Source organism: Eufriesea mexicana, unplaced genomic scaffold (assembly GCF_001483705.2).
Source record: "Eufriesea mexicana isolate 0111107269 unplaced genomic scaffold, ASM148370v2 scaffold9538, whole genome shotgun sequence".
NCBI lineage: Eukaryota > Metazoa > Arthropoda > Insecta > Hymenoptera > Apidae > Eufriesea > Eufriesea mexicana.
In genome coordinates this window covers 1,686-12,881 of record NW_016917269.1, presented here as the reverse complement: position 1 = coordinate 12,881, position 11,196 = coordinate 1,686, and the positions used below count along the sequence as shown (strand labels likewise).

The 11,196-nt window shown below is 35.6% G+C and overlaps 1 protein-coding gene across 1 annotated transcript in view; it reads right to left on the bottom strand.

The window, feature by feature from the left end:
* Positions 1–10,015, bottom strand: part of LOC108553235 (neuromedin-U receptor 2) — a 15,097-nt gene extending 5,082 nt beyond the window's left edge. The window contains exon 1 of the mRNA XM_017908057.1: positions 8,112–10,015. Within this exon, the coding sequence (XP_017763546.1) occupies positions 8,112–8,952 (841 nt within the window). The 5' untranslated portion in view covers positions 8,953–10,015. The remainder of the gene's footprint in view (positions 1–8,111) is intronic.
* Positions 10,016–11,196: the final 1,181 nt, after the last annotated feature.

The window sequence follows — 11,196 nt, the reverse complement described above, 5'->3', positions numbered from 1 at the left end:
ATTACTGCTAATTGCCTGTTATATACCAAAGATATACTGAATACTCGAGTTCGAAGCATTACTTTCATACTTATAGAATTTTTTCTCTGATTAAGCTGAAGCAATTCGATGGTCGTTCATTCGAATGACATGAAGTATAAGTAAGATGGGATAGTCGGTGGTATAAATGTTATAGTTGTCGTTTTTGCCGCTAGAAGGCTTGGAGAAAAATTTCCTTCTTACAAGTGCTCGATCTAAGTGTTTGTATATTTTATACTGCTTTGTTTCACGATTGTATCTACTTTTACTTTTACTTTTTTTTTTTTACTTTATATAATCATCAACTTTTCATAATTTTCTTAGTTACAGAAAATTGAGGTATTCCAAAGGACCGAATTAGTGACAGAAATTAACAAATAGTATCGATGCATTAATTATTCGTGCATGTAATTAGTTTTGATGATTCAAAATTGTGAAGTCATCCGACGATTGCATCGGTCGATATTGAAATATTGTTTCAAAGATGGTGTACACTTTATGAAAGGATACGTAAATATATACTAATAAATTCTCGCGAAATTAATCGATATTCTAAAGATTACGCAAAGAAGACGTGTTATATGTCATCAGCAAGTTCATGTTTCATTTAGTACTCTGTCTTTCAGATCTTTTTACAAATCTTTAGTAGTTATAATTTTTTGGAGACATATACATATGTTATGAATTATAGGGATTTGTAAATGTTTTTCAAAATAGTTTTTAAGTGATAGTTGCATTCAGGATTTATCAATCGATTTTTTAAACATTTCGTATCGTTATATATTGATTATGGTTTATATAATTATGTCAATCGTTTGTAATAACGTAGTATCATTGTCACGTTTCACAATGTCTATATGGAGCCTATATGCATGCATAAATTAAACGTCCAATTAACTTCTTTTAGAACTAACTCTATTTGATCAGAATAAATTTGCATAAATTTATCACTGTTTACTACTACCATATTTGTAAGAAAAATTGTTTTTTTAGTAGTATCATTATCTTTATCGGGTAAATCAACGCAACCTTATCTCTATTCAATGCAAACAAATTCCATTACTACACCATTTACTAAAATTTAAAAGTCAGAAAGAAGACATTTATACACTTCAGCAACCTAAATCTAACTCGAGCTTTAATAGAGTTACCATTACTTCCACTAGATAAACGAACATAACCTTATCACCGTTGTCACGATGGAATCATTGGAACGAAAAAAATGGTTCGTATATAAAAGATATTATACTTTTTGCCAGAGCACAGACTACCAGTAACTATTCTCGTTATGTGAATCAATTCTTCGTGGTCGATCATCGCGATAATGTGTCATTAACGAATGCATAATTCTGACGGATAGGAGGTTTAATCATCGTGACATTACAGGGCCACGCAACCCATCGTAATATCGCGTCCAATAATGCGAGGTTACGCAACCGATCATCAACGATCCCGTTCCTCGTGATTTCGACCAAGTGCCAGAGGTTTCACGACTTCCGCGTCGATAGCTTCCCAAGAAGCGAAGAATTCGTAAGGTCCTCGAAAAATTTCACAGACCTCTGCATCCTTTTCTCAAAGTTTCTCTCCCTTCTTTCAGGTTATGTAAATCGATCGTCAAGATTGAATATATCTATATATATTCAGCAGTGAGGTTCATAAGGTTAGATTTCGAGGTTAGGTGACGATGAATAATAGAAGGTATGTTTTGTATGTATATTCAATAATCTATTTGAGTATTTTATTACTATTCAATGTCACTTCACATTTTATTTCAATGAAAAGAAATTCTTTGATCTTTTACTTGGTTCGAGACGTGTTTACAAAAGTTGTTAATCAAGGAAAATAGTAAACGTATAAACAATAGTATAGCAGTAGTATAGCAATAGTATAGTAATAGTATACTAATAGTATAGGAATAATATAGTAATAGTATAGTAATAATATAGTAATAATATAGTAATAGTATGGTAATAGTATAGTAATAGTAATAGTATAGTAATAGTATAATAATAATAGTATATAGTAAACAGTCTAGTGAAGTACAAATAGACTGAATGTGTTTTGCAGGTTTCAATATGACGGCGAGTAAATTAATGTAGAGGGCACATGCATAAGTCACTGTTAATAACGGAATAAGATATTGGGGATTAATCCACTTTTGTAAAATATTTTCCACGACCAAAGGCAATAATTATCATTCAACGATCTCTTGTTACCAATTATGCATGTCTGAAGAATCTTTCGTTTATGTCTACCAGTCTTCATTACATTCCTTTTTTCCAATTAATTCATGAAAATTCCTTGTTTACTCCATTTCGTATGCATCTGGGAACAATGTGCTCTTCGGAATACGCCATTGTGGTACAATGAAACAACAATAATCACGATAATAGTGATTTACATATTCAGAATAAAATTTCGTTTGCAGTCACGAACGACTCAATTATCACGTATAATTGACACATTATCGAGAATTTCGCCGTGTATTAACATGTATTTCTTTTTAAATTGCTACCTCTACTTCGATGATTATCGTTGTCGCTTCAGGGTCGACAATTTTGTCTTGTCACATCGACATTATCTTCATTTTCATATTTTTTAAATTCTCTTTTAAAGGAATATTTTTAAAAAATTTTTTAACCGTGAAACGAGTAATTAATTTTTATGTAAATTCTTTTACCAGCCTCGACGAAGTTATACCGGTTCAAATATCAATGACTAAGAAGATATCAATGTCTCTGAAGATAGGTCCTTTTTGATAAAGCTATAATTTCACAGTGAAATCGTAGATAAGGTCGTTTCTTCCGTACACTGTACTCTGATTCCTGTATTGTTTGAGAGAGCAGTGGATATGGAACACTCGCTTAATAAAATGAAGAAGTTCGACGTTGTTGATGTCGTTATATATTATAAACTTTTTCTTGTCTGTGAATAGACATGCTACTATGTGATAAAACACAAAAGAAAAATCTCTCTCAAAAATCTTTTAGTAAAAATTTTAATAACACAGCAAAAAGGTCTGACATTTTTATGTTGCAACAAAATTAAAGTTCTTTCTAAATCTATATTAAAATAAAATTTGATGCAAATTATAGATAAAGTCATAGCAAAATTAGTGTCATTCTATTACAGATATTCTTTACAACATAGCATTTGCAAGAAATTAATTTCAATAACAACAAGTCTTGTTCTACTTGACATTCTTGAACCATTACATCTTCCTAACCTCGAAATCTTCCATTAAATAGATTACCATTTAATTATGAGCTGTGAAAGAAATATCTTTTAATATTTTCATTTATCGTTTCAGGGACAGAAAGCGGTTCGATATACGCAATCGGTTATCGAGTGGAATCATACCGGAAGGGAAACGATGCAACATACAGAGGCGTCGTTTCCGTGCCACGAATCTCTGTCCACCAGCAGGCGTGTAAACATGTATAATTACGAAGTAAATGAAGCTGTCTCATGAGACACAGTCATGCTGTTCCGTGACGAAGGTATTAGATGTCTGCATATAAAATGTCGCCTTATTAAATAACATTTTCATTACACGTAATTTTTTACAGATTGTTATACATTTAATCAGGATAATACCTACTTGATAGTCAAACACTTCTCTCAATGATTTATATAATTTATTCCAGTTTATCGATTCTTCCACTCGATCTATCCATATTTATTAGAATCACTGATTATTCAGTTACGAAATTCCTTCGATGCTGGTTTTGCAGGTAATCAATTAAATTATATAGAAATTAATTCATTTGAATTTTTTTAGAAAAACACTTAGCTGCTTGGAATTTAATTCACGAGTGCGAGGTTAGTATTAAATACATATGTATATTGTGATATGATAATCAGTCGTATGGTAATTCACAAAGTTTCTATATAATTATTGTTCATATTCGAAGACTTACTTTACTCTGTCATTTCGTAAAATTGCTTTTAAATCATTTCCAAAAGAGAACTGTTCTGTTTGTTTACAACACGTTTCTGTCATAATCCTAATCTACCACTGTAATTCCAGGTTATAGAAAATAGTTCACAGGGTGTCCCACAGATGGCAGTTATATCGCGAATTTTACATTCTATGGTCGTTGCATAGAAGCATGCTTACACATATTAATTTATTGACGACAGACTATAACCTCTTCGATATAAAATAAAATCGAATTGTCTGTAAAGAACTAGAAAATCTCGAAGAAACATTCGGTATGCATCATTCGAATAATACCAGAAGAAATAAAAAGGTAGAATATAAAATCACTTGGAAACTCGAGAAATTAAAAAAGAGTCGACAAGAAAAGTTTTTCCACGCGCTTTACAGTTCTCATGTTACAGTAATGACATTTCTTAATATAGAATTATCTGTTCTACGAAAATTACTTTGTCATGTGGTATACTTTTCATTGGTATTAAGTCACCCAGAGGAAAGTGGTCAATTTGAAATTTAGATCGATGTTTTATAGGACAATTGCCATTTTTCGATTAATTTAATCGTAACAAAAGTGTCGATCGGATCGTTCCAATTCCCTGCAGTCGGACTTCCGGTTCTCGTGTACTCGCGAAATATTTCTTCCAGTTTGGCTGCGTTCGTGTTCGTCGCAAGTGAAAACGAAGAATGGGGGCGCGGATTATGAACTCGTCCCGGAAGTTTACGAAAATAATACGACTTGTGCATTTGTCGATGTCGCATGTGACGCGCGCATGATCCGATTGTAAACCCAGTGTCGATTTTCCCACCGATCCGACGAATGATGAATGTGGATGAGCTGGGAGATCGAAGGGTATCGTCGATGAAAAATTGTTCGACGAAACAGAATTTTTTGTCGACTATTTTTTTCCTCGATTTCTTTATTCTATATTTATTTTTAATTTGTCAATATATTACAAAAATCTGAATTCCCTTGTAATTTTTTAAAAATTTATTTTCGCAAATTTTAAACATCTTAGGGATTTTTCGAAAATTTCTTTTTTAATTATTTTGTAGGTATATTTTCTTTAATTATCTGATTAACGAAACATCGTGTGATTATGTAAATGGAAATGTTAATTTTTAATTTTACGTTCGTTTTTTTGCTACTTATAATACGTAATACGTACTAAGTCTGTAGGTACTGTGGTTCAATTTTTTGCGGGATAATTACGCGATTTACGAGCGCATGAAGAAATAGTGATCCTTAATGATAATTAATATCGTTAAAAGCTTCGAACAATATAACGGTATGGGAAATAAATATTTCTCCTATTCACATAATTGGCAATTTCGGGTTACGAAATTTTTTAAATAAATTTGCGTATCATCCGCGCATACAAATTTGGCAAAAATGGTCTCAAAATTTTGCGAAGAACCTCAAACTTTATTTTCATTAATTTCATTTGCATATGCAGTTTATTCCTGTCTCCCATTTCGTATACTTCATAGTAACAGAATTTTTCGTCATCTAGTAATTTCATTTCAGGAAAATACATTCGTTTTCATATGAAAAGAAATATACGTTTCATGTACATACATTACGTTATATTATATGTAGTATATACATATTCGCATAGGTTAACCACTAGTTCAATGAAAGCATTAAATTACGAAAATATTATGTTATTGGAATGGTTAGTTGTTTGCTAAGTCATTATCGGTGATCTCGATGCATACAGACTCTTTTCATAAAGCACAGGAAATGTACGAAATTGTCAAAAAGTTGACAGTTCGCAATATCGTATTTTGAAATTTAATATTCTGACTTTGTTCCCCAAAAATTGTCTCGATGCTCATTCTGAATGAATAACGAAGGGAATTCCTCGGGGAATCTGTAATCGGTAGAATTCTCTTTTTCTGGTGATATTCCACGAAAATAGTGGTAACTGGCTAGACTTATAAATTCCAAGGTAAAGTCTTTACCTTCGTGCATTTTTTAAAATGCAACATTTGTTCGAATATAAATTTGGCATTATGCGAGTTAGAATCAAAATTTATTGGTTTCGAAATTTGTTTAAAAAATTGATTTAGATTCCGACTCGTGTGTTAGATTAAAAAAAAATCAATTAAAAATTTACTATTCGAGGTTCTGAATTTTTATCTTCGTAATTAAAAGTAAGAACATCGAAGCACGCTAATCCATTAGAAGATTCTTTCGTTAATCGCGTCCCCTAGTTTTTGCAAGCTCACAGTTATTTGACAGCTGGGTCATAAATTCCGAAAATAATTTCGTTCCCAACGGGAATTTCTATCTCTGCATTCCGTGAAAACGTCGGATTAAATCAGCATGGATGCTTACTTATGTAAGGATATAAAGTTACGAGGACGAATACTAGGTTATGTTGCGAAATCGTAACGCGTTTCCGCCATTGTTCTTCGGTGTCACGTGACGCACGCCGTGATAGAAATTCGATGGAAATTTGCGGCGTTTGGAAACTCGATCGAGATTTTAATTAATTAATATACATGGTGTCTCAGAAATTTTTCAAAATGGAAAGGGAATAATTATTTCTTATTCTTCGATTGTATTTATTTGAAACAATTATATTTGCAGATAGTAAATGACAGGTACAATGTTCGGAAAAATATTAAGAAGGTAATGGAGGTTTTTATTTTTATTTAATAAATACCTTTCGAAATAAACGGGGTATAAAATTGAAATTAAGGCAACTTTTTATTCGTTCGTTAAAAGGATAGTATAAAAATAATTTAAGAACGACAATAAAGGAACCTCATGATTTTTTTTCGTTTTTATTGTTAGTTATCGCCTTTTGGCGACGATAAACGAACTTTATTGTCGTCATAAAGAAGCGAGGGATGGCTTCGATGATATTTTCGGCTTTAAATAATCCACATCTCGTTTTAACCTTCCCAAAAAATTCTTTAAGTTCCTATATATTAGGTGTCGAATACACGAACAACGAGTTATCACGTGGTTGTCATAAACTGTAACGATTTGGCGATTTATAGTAGATTAACAACAACCAAATTGTTAACAAAGCAATTCTTATGAATTATTTCAGTAATTCATAATATTTGTTCATTGGATAGACATTTGTTTCTTTCCATTTCTCGCTTTTATAAATAAGAAGCCTTCGTATTGGAAACAGAATGGTTTCCAACTAAGTGCTGTCGTTGTAGTTCCCACAACCCCTAAGCAAAAGGCGTTTCCTTGCCTTTTTCTACGTTGCACAATCGTTTCCTTGGGGAAAGGATCGAACTCTAGGTCGTTTCCACCCTTCAGTTTTCCTTTTTAAACAACTCATTCGCTGACACCTGATAGCCGTCTCGAGCCGATAGCATAGGGTTTTCTTATCAGGGATGACAAAGGATTCCTAAATTGACTTCCTGTCTGATTTTTCGATGATACCAAGATGTCCAAAATATACAATTTTTAATTAAAAACCTCTGTTTTATATCGAAATTACATCTTTCCTGAATTTTGGAACACTCATTATATTGGTCTTTAAATGAAAAGACTCAGGTTGTATTCTTTTACTGATATACCTTCTCAATAGTGCAATAAATCAGTCAGGAAGTTTAGGCTCGGGTTAAACCTGGATTAGGCTAGACAAGCAATGTAAGTCACGAAAACACGTGGATCATACTTTCTGGTTGCCTTAAAAGGGTGAATTCTCGAAGGTTCATGTCCAAAGCCACCCTTAGAGGTTAGATAGAGAGATTACTAAACCCAGGTCTCGAGTTTAATACCATAAGATATAGTTTAGAACCTCCATTTTTAAGGAAACTATGCTTTACAGTATATGTCTATTTTACTGATTCGACTACTAAGTTAAATTTATTATAACAATCGAAGCAATGACGAAAAATTTTGTAATAATTGATGATGTGTACTAGGTCCCCTAAGTGGACCTCCTAAATGCGAAGATTCCTAAATACAGGTCCCCTAACTGCAGGGATCATCTAAATGCGAGGTCCTTTAAGTACAGGTCTCTTAAATATAGGGTCTCCTAAGGCCAAGACCCTCTAACTATAGGGTCCATGCGAAATTCCCACCTGTCCAGAGCTAAGAGTGGTTCTGGTGTCATCAAAGACCAGTACCAGAGCTCATGCTCATCGATCATGTTACTAAATTATACCAAATTCAACTCACCAAGCATCTTTAACACTCTCCTCGACGACCTGCCTGGATGGTGCCTGCAGCTCCCACCCTGGCCACTTCCCCTGCTCCTCTTCATCATATTCGACTTCCTGAGCTTCAACCCGATCAGTGCGTACAGCACCGTGATGAGACTCATCGGCATCACGAAAAACAAGAACGTGGACAGCTCGAAGGAATGCTGCAGCAGGACCTTCTTCACGGTACACATCACCATGTCAGGGTTCTGCTGATGATAGACCACCCCCAATTGTAATGCCTGAGGCAACGCGAATGACAGAGCCACTAGCCACACTACCAGGATCAGTTTCACCGCTCTGGACAACTTGGACATAGTCTGCGAGAGGAACGGGTGACAGATCGCCAGGTACCTCTCTGCCGTGAAGGCTGTGATAGTGAGGACCGAGGCGTTCGTAGAGGTCTCGGCTGTCAAGCCACGCAGGATGCAGAAGCCTTCGCCGAAGACGTAAGGGTACTTGCACCAGACCAGGTAGATCTCAGCTGGGAGACCAGAGACCAGCAGCAACAGGTCCGAGATTGCTAGGCTGAACAGATAATAGTTGGTGGCTGTGTGCATCGACTTGTTGCGCGCTATCACAATGCACGTGCTGATGTTTCCGATGATGCCTGTCACAAAGACAAGCACGTAGATGATGGTGACGGGTACCACGATATACAACGAGTCTCTGGGAGGATTACTAGCTGGGAACACATCCACGAAAGTGTCCGTGTCGTTGTGCACAGTGGTCAAGTTTTGTAGGTAGCTCTGGAGAATCGAGGAAACTGGGTTAGAGTGGTTCAGGTCTATCGACGAGGTGGCTGCTAGGTGATCCATGTTGGATGGGTCATTCCACGTGATTGCTTGGTAGTTTTTTCGTCAGCATACTTTGGGTTGATGGTGCTGTTAACCTCGTCTGCGGCTTAGGACTGGTTACATCGTCTGAACTGGATGTTAGAGGTGGAATAAGGTTCTAATTTTCCGATGGAACACTGGAAATTGTGTCGAACCAGGTGACTGATCGGTTGCTCTCCTTGAACAGACAGGCTTCCTCAAGTGCACTTCCTCGTGCAGTTTACTTTGCCTTTATTGGATCCACGTTGCACCTGGCTTAATGGAGATTAGCTTGCAGAAACTGTTGAAAGCTTCTATAGAAACTCTTCCTCGATTCCTGTCAGATGATATCTCAGGACTTCGTTCTTCTTCCAAGTTTCTAACTGTCACACTGAGCTGCTTCCTATTTCCCAGACCCTGTCCAAGCAATAACCAGTTCCACAGATTCCAAGCATAATCTCAGGGAACTTCTTCGACTTGCTCAATTTCCAGACTTCTGGAGGCTTTGTCCCCACCAATTACCTCTGATTCAACCCCGATCTTAGTTTCCCTAAATTTCTTCGACTTCCCTTTGTTCTGATCAATTAGCTTCAATCTGCTTCCAATCCCAACTTCTTTCGACTTCCAAACTCGCGCCCCTGTTTCAATCTGATACTTTTTCACTTCCAATCCAATTTCACCGACTGGTCCAACACAGCTGCACCCTGGACTTCCGGTTCCCAGGTCGTTTGCACTATAATTCTCCAATCTGGAAATGGATAATGTCCAGTAGCAGGTTTGACAGGGTTTACGGAAAATCGTCGAATGAGGATGTCGAGTGGGCACGAGATAAAGGAAAGGGGAACTTCGAATCGCGGGAAATCACGAACCGACACGGACGCCGCGCGAATCACGACTGCTTAGCCCTCGTCGCGACGGACGTCGTCGAGCACCGGTGCTTCTGCGCAACTCCAGCCGGCGGAAGCGTCCTCGTGGCTTCCCTCGTTCCTCTTTCTGCGCCCTGACCGCTCGCTCGTCCGGATTCCTCTTACTTTTTCCCTATTACTCGCCCCCTCTCCACGAGATGCACCGCTATTTTTCTTCGTCCCCAACTGGACCTCGTGTCTCGTATTCCCCGACATGTTTTTCTTCCTTTTTTCTCCCCTCTTTTTCTGGGTTTGACGAAGATTCGACGAATGGATCTCGGAATCCGTGGAATGTGGATTTGCTCGAGGCTTCGGGGTGAATGGATGTGTTCGTGGAACGTCGATGGGACGGCGAATTGGGCCGATTCTCCTGTTCGCTTTCTTTCTTTCTGCTGATTTATTTGTAACTATAGTGCTTAGAAGTTAGGCTAATTATGGATTTTTTGAAGTTAGTTTTGGGGAGTGGTTGAGATGGGGTTTTTGGGTGGTCTGTGGAAGTTGTAATTGTTTCTTTATGTTGACTTGTCATTGTAGGAGGAAAATTAGTGCTGTGGAGGAAGTATTAATATTTGGAGATTAGAATATGGAGGATAATATTTATATTTGAAGATTAGAATATTAAGGTAAATATTTATATTTGTAAATTAATATATCGTGGAAAATATTAATATTTGGAGATTATAATATCTAGGAAAATATTAATATTTGGAAATTATGATAACGAGGAAAATATTAATATTTGGAAATTATGATAACGAGGAAAATATTTATATTTGGAAATTACAATATCGAGAAAAATATTAATATTTGGAAATTATGATATCGAGGAAAATATTTATATAATTTTCTATGAAGAGGAATATTTATTTTTTAAATTATATTTTTAAGTAATCGATTTTTAGAAATATTTTTTAACCTTCTTTATTTATCTTCTCTTTTTGCACTAAATATTTTTGTTCGTAAACATTTAATTCCAGTAGAAATTTTGATACGAGAAATAAATCAGTCACTGGACATTACGAATTAAGTCATTTAAACAAATTTTCATTTACAAATTTTTGCAGATGTTCAAACAACAAAAGAAGATGGCTGAGTGTTGGATACAAGGTCCAAGTTAAACATTAAATCAGTTCTATCGATGTTTCTCGTTCGATTGCCAAATTGATTGAAATAATTGAACAATTTAATCATTGCTCGTGTCTCTATTTCCCTAGTAACCCACTAATAGATGCAAAAAATCACGAAACTGCTGTCTCTGGAAGTTCTATCAATCAATACTAAGCTGAAATTATAGCTTTGGATTTTAATTAACTCATGTATCACAGTATACAATGTTTCATTT